The 14,596-nt window shown below is 44.6% G+C and overlaps 1 protein-coding gene across 1 annotated transcript in view; it reads left to right on the top strand.

Annotated features, from left to right (window-relative positions):
* Window positions 1-13,900, top strand: part of PIP4K2C (phosphatidylinositol-5-phosphate 4-kinase type 2 gamma) — a 159,596-nt gene extending 145,696 nt beyond the window's left edge. The window contains exons 9-10 of the mRNA XM_082246261.1: window positions 2,173-2,276; window positions 13,218-13,900. Coding sequence (XP_082102387.1) covers window positions 2,173-2,276; window positions 13,218-13,298 — 185 coding nt within the window. The 3' untranslated portion in view covers window positions 13,299-13,900. The remainder of the gene's footprint in view (window positions 1-2,172; window positions 2,277-13,217) is intronic.
* Window positions 13,901-14,596: the final 696 nt, after the last annotated feature.

The following is a 14,596-nucleotide window of genomic DNA, read 5'->3' on the forward strand; positions in this document are numbered from 1 at the left end:
CTTTGTCGGATTGCCTGGACCAAGCAGCTCTAGGGCAGCCTGGTTCGGATCCAGTCAGACAATATCAGGGTGATGACTTGGGTCGATCACCAAGGATTTCACCATCTGTGTCTTCATCAGAGCATCCCGGAGGTGGATCTGTTGGCATATCGGCTCAACAGGAAGGCGCGGAGGTTGGTAACGCGCGCCCGCGATCCTCTAGCGGACGCAGCAGACGCGCTGAACGGCCTAGAAAGGCAGTATCAGCTACTATACGTCTTCCCCCCCCCTCTCAAGTTGCTGCTGAGATTTCTCCGCAGGATAGAGATGGAGGGAACTCCAGTTATCCTGGAAATTCTAGGCTAGCCTCGTCAGGCCGGTCAGGCCGACTTGGACATGCTAGTCGCCAACGCTCCTTGGAGACCTCCTCTCAGGGAGGATCTGCGGTCTCGAGGACCGATCATCCATCGTGCTTTACAGTCGCTGGATTTAATGGCCTGGCCATTGAGACCCGGGTACTGAAGGACAGAGGGCTGTCAGCTTCAGTTATTCCTACTCTAATTAAAGCAAGGAAAGCGACTTCCAGCAAAGTCTATTATCGCACATGGAAGACTTGTATTGCGTGGTGTGAATCTTTGGGATTTCCCCCACGTACCTATTCGGTGACCCGAATCTTGGCTTTTCTGCAAAAGGGGGTTGAGCAGAAACTATCCTTGAGCACCATCAAGGGTCAGGTTTCAGCATTAGCAATCTTCTTTCAGAAGCCTTTGGCTACTCATTCCTTGGTGCGGAATTTCATCCAGGGGGTGCGGCACTTGGCTCCGCCAGTCCGCGCGCCCTTACCACCCTGGGATCTTAATTTGGTTTTGTCGGTTCTGCAGAAACCTCCCTTTGAAAATATCAGGTAAATTCCTTTGTTTACATTATCCCAGAAGGTGGCCTTCTTGGTGGCTATCACTTCTGCACGCAGGGTGTCAGAACTGGCTGCATTATCATGCCATTCCCCATATCTAGTGGTTCATAGGGATAAGGTAGTTCTTCATCCGAAGCCATCCTTTCTTCCTAAGGTGGTTCCAGACTTTCATCTGAATGAAGATATGGTGCTACCTTCCTTGTGTCCTCAGCCCAATCATCCTCGGGAATATGCGTTGCATTCCTTGGATGTGGTTCGGGCAATCAGGGTATACCTGAAGGCTACGGAAATGTTCCGTAAGACGGATTCACTTTTTGTGATCACGGATGGCCCCAGAAAGGGGTTGCCTGCATCTGCCGCACTATCTCCAAATGGATCAGACAGACGGTGGTACAGGCTTATTCTATTAAGGGTCGGAATCCTCCGTTCCCTGTTAAGGCGCACTCCACTCGAGCGCTCAGTACTTCCTGGGCTTACCGCCATCAGGCGTCAGTGGTCCAGGTGTGCAAGGCGGCCACCTGGTCGTCGGTACATACCTTTACGAAATTTTATAAAGTTGATGTGATGGCATCGGCGGATGCCTCATTTGGCCGCAAGGTTTTGCAGGCCGCAATTTGAGGAGACCGGTGGTCTACCTCAGGGGTTTTTTTCTGTTGGAATTTCAGTTGAGTCTCATCGTGTGATGGATGAGCTTTAAAACTTCTAGTTGGCACCGGTTGGGCCTTCTAGATTGGATTTTGATTTCCATTTTCCCACCCCTCATTTATGGTACTGCTTTGGGACGTCCCGAGTTGTTGTTAATCAACGAGGACTACGTCTGTCAATGAGCGACAGAGAAAAATGGATTTTTGTAAAATCTTACCGTAAAATCCTTTTCTCTTAAGCTCATTGACAGACGTAGTACCCGCCCCTCTGTTTTTGAGTTGGGTTGGGTTAAATTCTCTAAACACTGCTTTGTGACATAACTGATTTGCTGTAGCAGAGAGAGGATATACCCTCTGGGACTGCCCCTAAGGTGTGGCCAGAATGTTTTCTTTCCTGTCTAGTCCTACTCCTGTAGAGGGCAGTATAACCCGAGTTGTTATTAATCAACGAGGACTACGTCTGTCAATGAGCTTAAGAGAAAAGGATTTTACGGTAAGATTTTACAAAAATCCATTTTTACCGTTCTTTCTGCAGTTTAGAGAATCAGACATGGGACAAAGTGCAACATAAATCATACTTAATAAAACCATATACTGGACTTAACTTTGACATATCTGCTGTCTGCATTTTTACAGGTGCTCCACAGAAAGAGGTCTATTTCATGGGACTCATCGATATTTTAACACAATATGATGCAAAGAAGAAAGCCGCTCATGCAGCTAAAACCGTAAAGCATGGGGTAATGTCAAAGTATTTCTGTTGTGTATACTGCATTGGAGAGATCTCTTGCTGGGAATAACAAACACCTTTTATATACAAAACCCTGCACACCTTTATTTGTATTGCACAATTAAATTTTTAGCACTGTACCATTGAATTGATTCTCAGCAGCTCACATTTTACTAGTGGGTCTATACCTGGGTCTTTTTTTCTGACCATCTACTGCAACCGCTGCAGGAGGTTGTTTTTGTAAATTTCTGTTTTTTATGTTAAGTAAAATACAGCAAGATGTGTTAAACTCCTTTGCTTGGCTCCTAAAAATGTTACTAAACCCAGGACACTGCATTTACGATATCTGGTCTCCCACAGTACACAGAAAAAGGAAATGCAGTTATTTTAGTAAATATAAACTGCTAAATACCCTTTCTCATTGGCAGTATATAGCAGTCTTGTGACTTCTATCTCTTCCTGATGAAGCTTGTAGGAGGAGTTTTCAAACTGCACTGAGCTGTCCTATGAGGCTGAAGGGCTCCAGACCCTCTGTCTGGACAGTGCCGATTGGCCCTGTGCTGATCACATGTACTCTCGGGAGAAATAAAGCCTCTCTAGCAATACAGATGCAGAGGATTAACCCCTTAGGCTCCACATTAAGTATAACAAGCATGTTGTTTTGCATATACAGACTGATTTTACTATTGTGGGTTTAGTAACACTTTAATGGCTGTGGTAAGGTACTGAATTTCAAGATCCAGTGGAAAGAGCTCCGTACTGGAGCATTGCACAATCAACGATGGCAGTGAGTGAATCTGCCCCTCACTGTCCACCTAAACTAAAATATTAGTAAAATAAAACCTACATACAGGCGGTCCCCAGGTTACATACAAGATAGGGTTTAATTTGTTTGTAAGTCGGAACAGGTTCATTTTTGAAGTGAAGCTCCAGCACAAAGAATAACTTTTTACGTTTTTTTGGATAGCATAGGGAAGGGTTAACACCCCTCTATCCTTTGTTTTGCTGTCTGTACCCCTGTCCAGAAGATTTCATCTCACTTTCTGTCCCTAATGACAACTGAATTTTGAAAATGTTGGCATGTTGTGGAAACAAGCATTAGTGATAAAGCTTCCCATGAGAACTCTTACAGGAGGGCGAGATTTCCTCTTCCTTTTCTCTCTCCGTTTGTAAGTAGGAGTCGTTTGTAGGTTAGATTTTTGTAAGCCTGGGGACTGGCTGTATTGAGTATTTTGCATATAAAACTGTGTAAGCAGAGGTTACCTTCCCTGAAAACCACATGCTAAAATCATATGTAGATCCAGAGATGCCTTTTATGTCTGGAATCCCTATGATGAGTAGCCTCCCACACCAATAAGGAGGCTTGCAAAGCAGGGTATGGGGCAGGGCCTAACTCAAACTTTGCAGGAAAAGTTTGCAGATAACTTCATCAGCCTATTTCCCTAAACCTGCTTTTCTGATAAGGTAGATCTTTATTAAGTTTTATAGAAATTAAACAAGTCTTTTCATGACACGTGTAACATTTTCTTCAATGATGGACATAACAGGCTTTGACATAAGGGTACACGAAATGCAACAAAATGTCATACTAGACTATTTGTGAATGTACACTAAAATTTAGTTTACGCAGAAATATGAATCTGCAGTTTATGGTCCATTGACCTATTAGTAAACCTCATTGGTGTCAGCATAGAACACAGGTTGGTAATGGAAAAGGGAAAAATTGGAAGAATATTAAAGGGTGGTGTGATCTTTCCTTTGTACAAGCTCCAGGACTTAATGGTCTGAAAATTAAAGTCTGAAGACATGCAGTGCATTATCCATGGTGTCCAAAACCCTTTGAAATGTATGCAGAGAGTCATGAAATATTGCTGAAGGTTTCTTATTTAAGTACCAGGACATCATCTGCTTAATTTGTTGTACTGTTGAAGTAGCAGTTTTTCGTTCTATTGGTAAGGTTTGCCTAGCAGCTGAAAAGTCCAAATCTACAAGTTTAAACTGGTAGCTGGTGCATCCCTCTGTTTTTAGGCCCGACAGAGCCTTCCATGGATGCTTTTCAACAAAAGTGCATATAGTTAGTAGACGCCTATCCAGTTGTCTACCTTTAGGGCAGCCCCACCAAACTGAGGAGAGTCTTCGCACCCCTGAACAAATCATTTAATACTGACGGGTGCTTACACAATAGTATGCTTATATTCAATTAAACTTTCTCCATCGTTCATTGACAGATGCAGTCTCTGATGCATATCAGTAGGGTTATACTGCCCCCTCCAGGGATAGGACACTAGGCAGAAAAAAAGTTCTGGCTTTATCTATGGGCAGTCCCAGGGGGTATACCCTCTCTTCCTGCATAGGATGTCCGTTTTAATCTGCCTAGTTAGGAGTAAGGACCTAGTTCCTTGCTGGGATCTCTGGTCCTGGCAAAGTTTTTTTTTTTTTTTTTTTTTTTTTTCCCCTGTGAGATCTACAAGCAACTACGCCGGATCTGGACGACGGGCTGGATGTATAAATCCAGTGGTCATCCGAGCCGTCCAGGGAGTGCGTGCAGGCCTTACCTCCGCGCTGGATCAGCCGTGACCTAGTCCCACTAGACGGGGACTGGCCCACCAGTTAAACGTCTTGCCAGGGCGCATATGGCAGGGTCAAGGCCTGAGTCGCAGCATTCCTATTTGGCCGACAGCCCCCCCACTTCATCGGAGAGGGGTTCTGTCAGGAGATAGCGTCCACCTGTTCCGATATGGTGAGTAAGTGTTCCTCCCTCTTTCCCTGGCGGATTTTAAGCTGGACGCGGGCCCCTCTCTGGGATGGTTGGACCCTCTGTCCTGTCACGCACCCCCTCTACCTGCCCCCCTCTTCTCACACTGAGGGCTATTGGGCCTACTCACTGGGGCTGGGACAATTCTCCAGTCCAGGTGTGGAGACGGGGGGTGCGCCACCGGTGCAAGACGAACGATCGTGAGGGGGTCTCTGCCTATTACTCCAGGACCCACCTGCCAATCGATCCCGTTTTTGAGTCTGGGGGGTCCCCACGAGGGTCCTCAGCTGCTCTGCTGAGGAGATCGCGGCCATCTTGGTACACCCGGCATTGCCATTTTGCGGTGGTTCTCTCTATAGGAATCAGACTGGGAGTTCTTCGGGCCCCTCCCTGTACCCTGGGCTGTTTCTCAGATCCTTCCTTTTTTGTATCGAGCTGCTGCTGACACGTGCTGTGCAGACATTCTGGGCCTCCTGCTGCATCTGGGTACAGTGAGTCTGGGGGTCTCTCTCTCTGCTAGGGGTTTCCTGCGCGCTTGCCTAACCTCTGGGGGTCGCTGTAGCGCGGTGTAACTTAAAAAAAAAAAAAAAAAAACTGTCACTTTTTCCAGCCTTCGCTCACTGGTTCTCCTGGTGCAACATGGACCCTACAGATCTTGTGTCCCCACCTGACCCCCTTGGGGAGGCCGCAAAGCCCTCTGGACCCCAGCTGTCTACAGATGCAATTTTGATGGTCCTGAAAGCATTTGCGTCCCGGGTAGAGGTGGCCTTTAAATGGTGAGGCGCTAACAAACGCCCTCCACCTACCCCTGCCTCATCTGATGTCTCAGGTTCTGAGTCTGATTCAGCCACATGGGTCTCCCTGCCAGGTCCGCTACCTCGCGCCCTGTCTTCTGATAGTGAGGATTACAAGGTGCTGGTGGCTTCAATATTTTGTTTCCGTGCGTGAGACCCTAAAATTGGAGGACGCAGCTGCGGCAGAAGCGCAGGTTACATTTGGCACTCGCATGCCATCCAGAGCGGCGAAGGTTTTTCCCTTTCCCTTGACGCCATGCTCCAAAAAGAATGGGACGTGCCTAAGCGGATTGCTAGACGCTACCCTGATAAAGAATGGGATTGGTGCAGCGCTAACACAATTGAATCCACAGTCCATACAAATGTTCAAATGGATCAAATACAAAAGTGCAGTAAACAAAAGTTCATCAGAGAGTGCTCCAATAAAGAAGGGAAACTGTCCACCACTTCAAACTTGGAAAAAGCCCCGAGTGCAGGAACCGCCACCAAGATAATAAATGGCCTCTTACCAAATTGCAATGACCCCCATTACAAGGATCAAAGACAGCCTGTGTGATCAAATCAGTGCCCAGATCGACATGTATCGATTCCCAGTGTTCCCTCAGCAGCTCCGACCGGAACAAGTGAACATAAGGAAAAGAGGGACAACTCCAATAGTGAAGTACGTTCACAGGTTTATTCAGTAAAAGCAGAGTGGCAACTCACGTTTGCATGAAGAAATCACAGCATGTCTCGGAGCTATACTCTCAGAACCTTTGTTTCCAACCAATAAAATGGCCGCCGTGTCTCCTTGCTGGCCTCAGCACGACGAACCGCAGGCTCCTCCTCCGACCGGTTTCATCAACACGTGACTTCGTCAGGGGGTGTGGCCTATGGCAGAACGTCTTTCCTTATATGCTGGGTGAGACAGGGCGGAACTCGCTGCGTCCAATCCGGAGCCAGCAGGAAGAGGTCATCCCAAACCATCAACAGGAAGGAGACCAACGACCCGGAACAGGATGTGTGACCTTTGAATGTCAACATCCGGAGCTAAACCCGAAATTGGAGACCGCAAACAGCGATAAACCGATCAAATATTAACATGATTGCACAAGAGATATATGTGCCTTATATTTCAAAGGACTTCTAGTGCATATTTGATCTTAAGAAAGAAACCTTATTTAAAAGAGCTTCAAAACGGGGGAAACCTATAGGTAACCAGGGGAACAGTGCTCTACTCTAGCCGTGCTAGACTTTGCAGGGAAACACCGCCATCTAGCGGCCAGAAACAAAAATTCCCGAGAGTGCTCCATTACATAACTTACATTGACATGAAGGGAAAATTATAAATGTAACTAAAAATGTGAACTAAATATGATACACAATATGACAGTTTAATAGCATCACAAAAACTATAGAATAAAAACATTTAAAACTATCCCACAAATAAAAACAAAATAAAATTATGATAACCAACAGTGCAGAACATACTGAAAACCCCTTCATCAGGCATTATTGATAAAGGAATTAATATCCCAATCAATATTTAACCCGTGAGGGGCGTAGGTCTTCAACCGATAAATCCAGCTGGTCTCTAGTTGTGAGACACCTCTGGTACGGTTACTACCCCTCCAACTGCCTGAAAATTTATCAATGCCTAAAAAGACAGTGCCTTTGGGGTCATTCCCATGACATTCATCATAGTGTCTAGAGACACTATGTTTTGGGAATGCCTTCAGTATATTCGCCACATGTTCCTGCAACCGCACGTGTAACTTTCGTATCGTCCTACCCACATATTCACGGCCACAAGGGCAACGTAGTAGGTAGACAACGTGCCTGATAGAGAAGTGGTCTGTGCACCTACGGTGTACCCCTCCAGTCTCTAGGCTGAATAAAGCTACCGTGATTCCAGTGGATAATTCCCCGTCCTTTAAGGATCCAGAGGATAGGAAGGCGTAGTCTGTGGCCCGCAATATGTACTCCCTGGCGCTGTCTGCACTAAGAACGGTGTTTATGGTTGCCCTTGTCACACAAACATTGACTGAATGGGCTAAGTTACTACGCCGTGACTTGAAGCGAAAACGTCTCCCTCCTGCCCTTGAGGAGCTGTTGGACCAGCTGGTGCAGGGTCTGCAATTTGCAGCTGGTGCAGGGTCTGCAATTTGTTTGCAATGCCTCGCTGGACACTGCTCCCATATTGGGCCGACTGTCTGTTTCGGCAGTGGTCCTCCGGCGTATACTTTGGCTAAAGTGCTGGTCTGCGGATCAGACTTCAAAGAAGGCCTTCACTGATCTGCCTTTTTAAGTAAATCGCCTGTTTGGAGCTACCCTGGATGACATCATTAAGGATCTCACAAGGGGGAAGAGTACCTTTCTTCCACAGCCTAACCAGGGTAAGGGCCCTCACGGCTGATGGGATCCCTCCTTTTCAGCACACAAGAAGTTTTTTCGTCCCTCAGGGTCAGTCAATAAGGCAAATCCCTTCAAGGCCCCCTTCAGGCGGATCTAAGCGACCCTGGTCTGACAAAAGTCTGGTTTCTCCTAGGGGCGCACCGATCCGACTTTTCTAGTCCCGATACCTGGCATTGTGTATCTGCCGATACCGATCCGGAACTACACACATACACAATATACATGCGGCTGCAGTACAGAGCGAAGCCACCGCTTCATGTGTATGGCTCCTCCATTCACAGGCGGAGTGCATGTGATATCACTCCGCCTGTGAGCCGGACCTATACAGGAATAGCTCCCCCGATCCAGCTATTTTGGCAGTATCGGCGCCGATATCCGATCCTAATATCAGATCGGTGCATCCCTAGTTTCTCCAGACCTGCAGACCAGCCCAGCCCACCTCAGCCTGAAGGTGCGCCCTCACCTGTATCTGGGGTGGTGGGATGTCTTTGCCGGTTTCCAGACCTGTGGCTATCCCAGATACCAGACAAATGGGTCCAGGAGGTCATACGGTCCGGTTATAAAATCGAGTTAAGATCCGTCCCTCCGGTGAGGTTTTTCCCTTCCAATGTGCGACTGTCCACAGATCGCTTGCTGGCGCTTTCTAGGGCAGTTCAGGACCTAGTGCAACAGGGGGTAATAGTTCCGGTTCCGTGTGCTTAACGTTTTTAGGGCTTTTATTCAAACCTGTTCACGGTTCCATTGAAGGAAGGCAAGGTGCGTCCAATGCTGGACCTGAAAGCATGAAATTGCTTTGTGCGAGTTAAATTAAAGATGGAATCTGTTCGCATGGTGTTGGCCTCCCTACATCAGGGGTATTTCCTGGTCTCCATAGACATTAAAGATGCCTACCTTCACATTCCAATCTGTGCAGGACACCAACGGTTTCTCCATTTTGCCATGTGAGAGGATCACTATCAGTTTGTGGCATTGCCCTTTGGTCTTGCCTTTTCTCCTCCGGTCTTCACATTGGGGTTGGCTCCGATCCTGGTGCTGTTGCGGCAGTGGGGGATATAGGTCCTGGGTTACTTGGACGATCTGCTTCTCCGTACTGAGTCTCCTACGGTGCTGGAAACAAATTTGGAAATCACCATGAGAACTCTGGTGGAGTTCAGTTGGATTCTGAACCTTCAGAAGTTGTCGTTGGTCCCTTCAATGAGACTGGACTACCTGGGCCTGACTTTGGACTCGTCCTAAGCCAGGCTGTTTCTTCCTCCGGAAAAACTCCAGACTGCTGTTCAGCTGTTGCTGTCCAGCAAATAGTCGTCCATTCGGACCAGTATGAGAGTTCTGGGATTGATGGTGTGATCCTTCGAGGAAAGGAAATCCTTCTCAAATGGAACAAGAATCCAAATTCCCTGGACATTCAGATCCAGCTGAGCCAGGTGGCCAAAGAGTCCCTGATCTGGTGTCTTTGTTCCCCGATGCTCAAGCAAGAGAAATTCTCCCTCCCTATATATTGAATGCAAGTCTGTCCGGGGGGGGTCGGTTCTCGGCCGGTTGTCTGCTCAAGGAGTCTTGTCCCTGGAGGAATCCAGGTTACTGATCAATGTTCTGGAGCTGAGAGCGATCCGGCTTTGCCTAGTCCACTGGAAAAAGGAGGTGTTCCATCTGTTTCATTGGGGAACTCCAGATGTAGATCTGTTGGCGTCTCTGGTCAACAGAAAAGTACAGAGGTTTGTGGCCCGCTCCTGGGACCCTCTGGAAGACACTGCAGATGCACTGGTGGCCCCATAGGGTCAGTATCAGCTGATGTATGCCTTTCCTTCTCTTAAGTTGCTGCCAAGACTTCTTCACAGGCTCTAGGCAGAAGGGATTCCGGTCATTCTTGTTGCTTAAGACTGGCCTCGCCAAGCTTTTTACGCCGACCTTGTCAGGCTAGTCTCAGACGCTCCTTGGAGACTTACTCTCAGGGAGAATTTACTGTCTCAAGGGCCAATTTTGTTCCATCCTGCTTTACGGACGCTGGCTTTGATGGCTTGGCTGTTGAAAGCCAGGTGCTGAAGGACAGGGGATTGTCTGCTTCAGTGATTCCCACTCTGCTTAAAGTGAGGAAAACCTCTTCTAGGAAGATTTATCATCGTACGTGGTAGTCATATATTGCTCTTACTCGGTGGCTCGGATCTTGGCTTTCCTTCAACGAGAAGTTGATCAAAAGTTGGCCTTGAGTACTATCAAGGGTCAGGTTTCGGCCTTGGCAATTTTCTTCCAAAGGCCATTGGCCACCCATTCCCTGGTGTGAACTATATCCAGGGGGTGTGACACTTGGTACCTCTGGTGCAACCTCTGTTGCCACCTTGGGACCTTTTTAATTTGGTGCTGTCGGTTCTTCAGAAGCCTTCTTTTGAAAGTATTCGGGAGATTCCCCTGCTTATATTATCCCAGAAGGTGGCCTTCTTGGTGGCTATCACTTCTGAGCACAGGGTGTCAGAACTGGCGACTTTGTCCTGTAGTTCTCCCTACCTGGTGGTTCACAGGGATAAAGTGGTACTTCGTCCAGATCCTTCCGAAGTGGTTTCTAGTTTTCACTTAAATGAGGACATCATGTTAACCTTCGTGTCCTAAGCCAAAACATCTTAAGGAATTCGCACTGCATACTCTGGATGTGGTTCGGGCATTTAGGGTGTACTTGTGAGTCTTATCAAAAATTAGATTCGCTCTTTGTACTCACGGATGGTGCAAAGAAAAGGCTGCTTACGTCTGCTGCAACTCTTTCCAGGTCAGAGACTGCGTCCGTCAATGAACAATAGAAAACTGGATTTTTGACTTACCGTGAATTTTTTCTCTTAGGTTCATTGACGGACGCAGTACCCGCCTCTCGATTTTTGAGTTGGGTTGGTATTATTTCTCGGACACTGCTTTGATACAAAACTGGCATCCTATGCAGGAAGAGAAAAGGGTATACCCCTGGCCCATAGGCATAGCCAGAACTTTTTTCTGCCTCGTGTCCTACTCCTGTAGGGGGCAGTGTAACCCTGCTAATGTGCATCAGAGACTGCGTTATTCAATGAACATGAGAAAAGGATTTTACGGTAAGTTTAAAATTTTTAGTTTTTTCCGAAAAGGAAAAAAATGGTTTCTGTAGCTGCTAAGTGTTGGCGTTAGGCTATAATATTTTTAGTCACTTTTGTAAAGTTCATCTAAATCTACTAGTCAATGTAACTTTACTACCATTGCTGCTGTGCAAGGTTGACTCTGTTGCTCCTTCTTTGATTGATGAGTCAAGACAGAAATTGTCACTGGCCAGAAAACCAGGTGAAAACCAGAGGCTAAAAAAAAAAAAAAAAAAAGCCATCACATAGAGAGCAGGTGTTCTGGACTGTAGGTGTAATATAAAAATTGGAAAAACAGATGTATGAAACATCAGTGAAAGTGGACTTTAAGGGCACATACATGAGACAATTGTAGACTCAAAATATATATATATATATATATATATATATATATATATATATATATATATATATATATATATATATATATATATATATATATATATATATATATATATATATATATAAAAACAATGCAATTTGAAATAGAAAAGGACTGACCCACCAAAAGGAGGTCAGCCTAATCATAGAGAAAAAGAGCACACAAAACAATATTAGACAATACAAGTGACAAGGGTATTGACAGAAATCACACTATACTTCCAAATTGTGTGAAAGGATGGTACATCTGTGTCAAAGGTCGACACGTTTCACAGTGAGATTCCTCAAGACCTTGTCAATGTACAGGTGTGAGTACTCCTAAATTCAAACAAAATAAATATTAATCATAATGACAACAAATAGTATAATTTATACATTTTAATATTAAAATGTATAAATTATACCATTTGTTATGATTAATATTTATTTTGTTTGAATTTAGGAGTACTCACACCTGTACATTGACGAGGTCTTGATGAAGCTCATTGCGAAACGCGTCGACCTTTGACACAGATGTACCATTCTTCCACACAATTTGGAAGTATAGTGTGATTTCTGTCAATACCCTTGTGACTTGTATTTTCAAGTATTTTGTGTGCTCTTTTTCTCTGATGAAGCTGACCTCCCCTTTCGGTGGGTCAGCCCTTTTCGATTTTAAATTGCATTGTTTTTTTATGTAACTAATAAAAGTGTACCTTTTTATATATTATGTCTACAATTGTCTCATGTATGTGCCCTTAAAGTCCACTTTCACAGATGTTTCATACATCTGATTTTCCAATTTGTGCTATTTAGGATTATGGCACGCTCATGACAGCTCTAGTTTCGTCTTGGGTGTAATATAACTTTTAATTTGCATAAAGAAAAGATCTGAGTTTTTTTGTTCCCCCCCCCCCCCCCCTTCAGGAGTCATACTTGCACTTCAGGCAATTCACAATCCATTTTTGGAATCTGTGGGATTTGACAAAGCCCAGGGTAAAGTGAAAATATAGGTATATAGTCGCTAATGGGAGGCTTATTTGCCTAAGTATTTGAGAACTTCCCATATTTTTAAGGAGTGGGCATTTGTTTGCGTTGAGATGGCAGGATCCTTTATAAGGTATCAGTGGCAATAGGGGCAGTTTTTGCTGCATCTAGGCTAACCCAAGGAGAGAAATCCCTGAAGAAGAGTGATAAGAAAGCAAGGGGGATATGTGGGCCATATAGTATTGGATATGAGTGACTGAAAGACCACTGAATAATCTTTGCTAGAAGAGAAGGTCTTTTTTTTTTTTCCTCTAAAGATGTGAAGGAATGTTCCCCCAGATAAAGGGAATGAAGACACATTGAAATAGGTTCAGTATATTAGATACAAAAGCGATTGGTAACGCTCTCATGGGATACAGGATTTTCATATGCAAACCCCAAAGTATGGTGAGCTTTTCCTTTCCCACTATTGTCTTTTTTCAACCTCAACTGCTATGTAACTATGTAATTCACAGTACTATAAATCTGTTTCAAAGAAGTATCTTACCAATGTTACCTCTGTTTTCTAGGCTGGAGCTGAGATTTCTACTGTTCATCCAGACCAGTATGGGAAGAGATTCCTGGAATTTGTCACAAACATCTTTGCATAAGGCTTCAGAGTTGACACATCAGATTAAGATCTCATATATATAATCTGACTGCAGTATTGCAAAACTGTTAAAGAAGACTAAATCAGAACTCTACTGTTTTAAACTTAGGAGGCCAAGGATTTTTTTTTTTCCTTTAGCTTTACTTTTCAAACAACATAATTTTAATTTAAAAGCGTTTATCAACAAACTGGCTAATATTCATGAAGTCACATACTGAAGTGTTTTGAAAACTACTGCTGGAGGAAATTTTGATGAACTGAATAAATAGAAAAAAAAAAAATATATATATAGAGAGATTCTTCCGTGTTGCTATTAAGCTGTTTATTTCTGGCTTAATGCAAAATTAGAAATAGAAGTTGGATACTTGATCACTGGTTCAAGTCATATAAGCTATATACAATATTATTGCTGGTCTTTTTGTCATATTTCCTATTTATTTGAATAGATGTTTACTGACAACTTCTGTTTTTGTAGTCTTGCCTCCACTTTCATGTTATAGTAGTTACCCAGTGAGTATAAAGGCACCAGAGCTTGATCACTCTTTCTAGTGTGCTTTGTAGTCTTGATGTCAGATGTGGTCAAATAGCCACCCCCTCCTTCCTTCCTCTTCCTCAGCACTATAAAGTCGGCCATAGAGGTTCGAATCTAAGCCAGTTCAGCAGGGACCAGCCTAGATTTAAACTATGTATGGGCGGGCGGCTTGTACCCAAGTCGATCCAGCATATCATATTTTTCATGCAATTATTGCCAACCGCTATAGCCCCGCGCAATAATCACTGTTCTTCCAGCAGGGACAGCTTTCCACGTCCTCCTGTCGGGAAACACAGTAGCTCATTGGGATCGATTTTCTTTTCTGCATCCCGTTGGTTGCAGGTAAGAAAATCGCACCATCTATGGCCAGCTTAAGTAGGTATGAGGATACTTGTGTTTAGGAGATGTGGAGGAGGGGGCAGGAAGGTACTTTCTACTATTAAGAAAAAAATCAGAACACACAGCAGTACAAGACTATAAAGAGGTACAAAGTGTTAGGGTTTAATATGGGCTTTTACAATTAACAGTGTAAATGCCCTTCCATAGATGTGTACTGGCTGCTGAAGTTAAGCATCTTTAAAATTTATAACTTGGCATGTGTGACTGGCAAATGTTTGATTTACAGGTATTTTAGCAGAAGTCTTCAAACTGTTGAGTGTTGCTTCTGCATAAAAAAATAATTTACTTGTTAAGTTTACTTTGGTTTTAAATGCAGCTCCACCTCGTATATCTGCTGAACCATTTTCTGTTAACATCGGATAGAACCA

This window comes from Pelophylax lessonae (genome assembly GCF_965119305.1).
Source record: "Pelophylax lessonae genome assembly, chromosome: 2".
Taxonomy (NCBI): domain Eukaryota; kingdom Metazoa; phylum Chordata; class Amphibia; order Anura; family Ranidae; genus Pelophylax; species Pelophylax lessonae.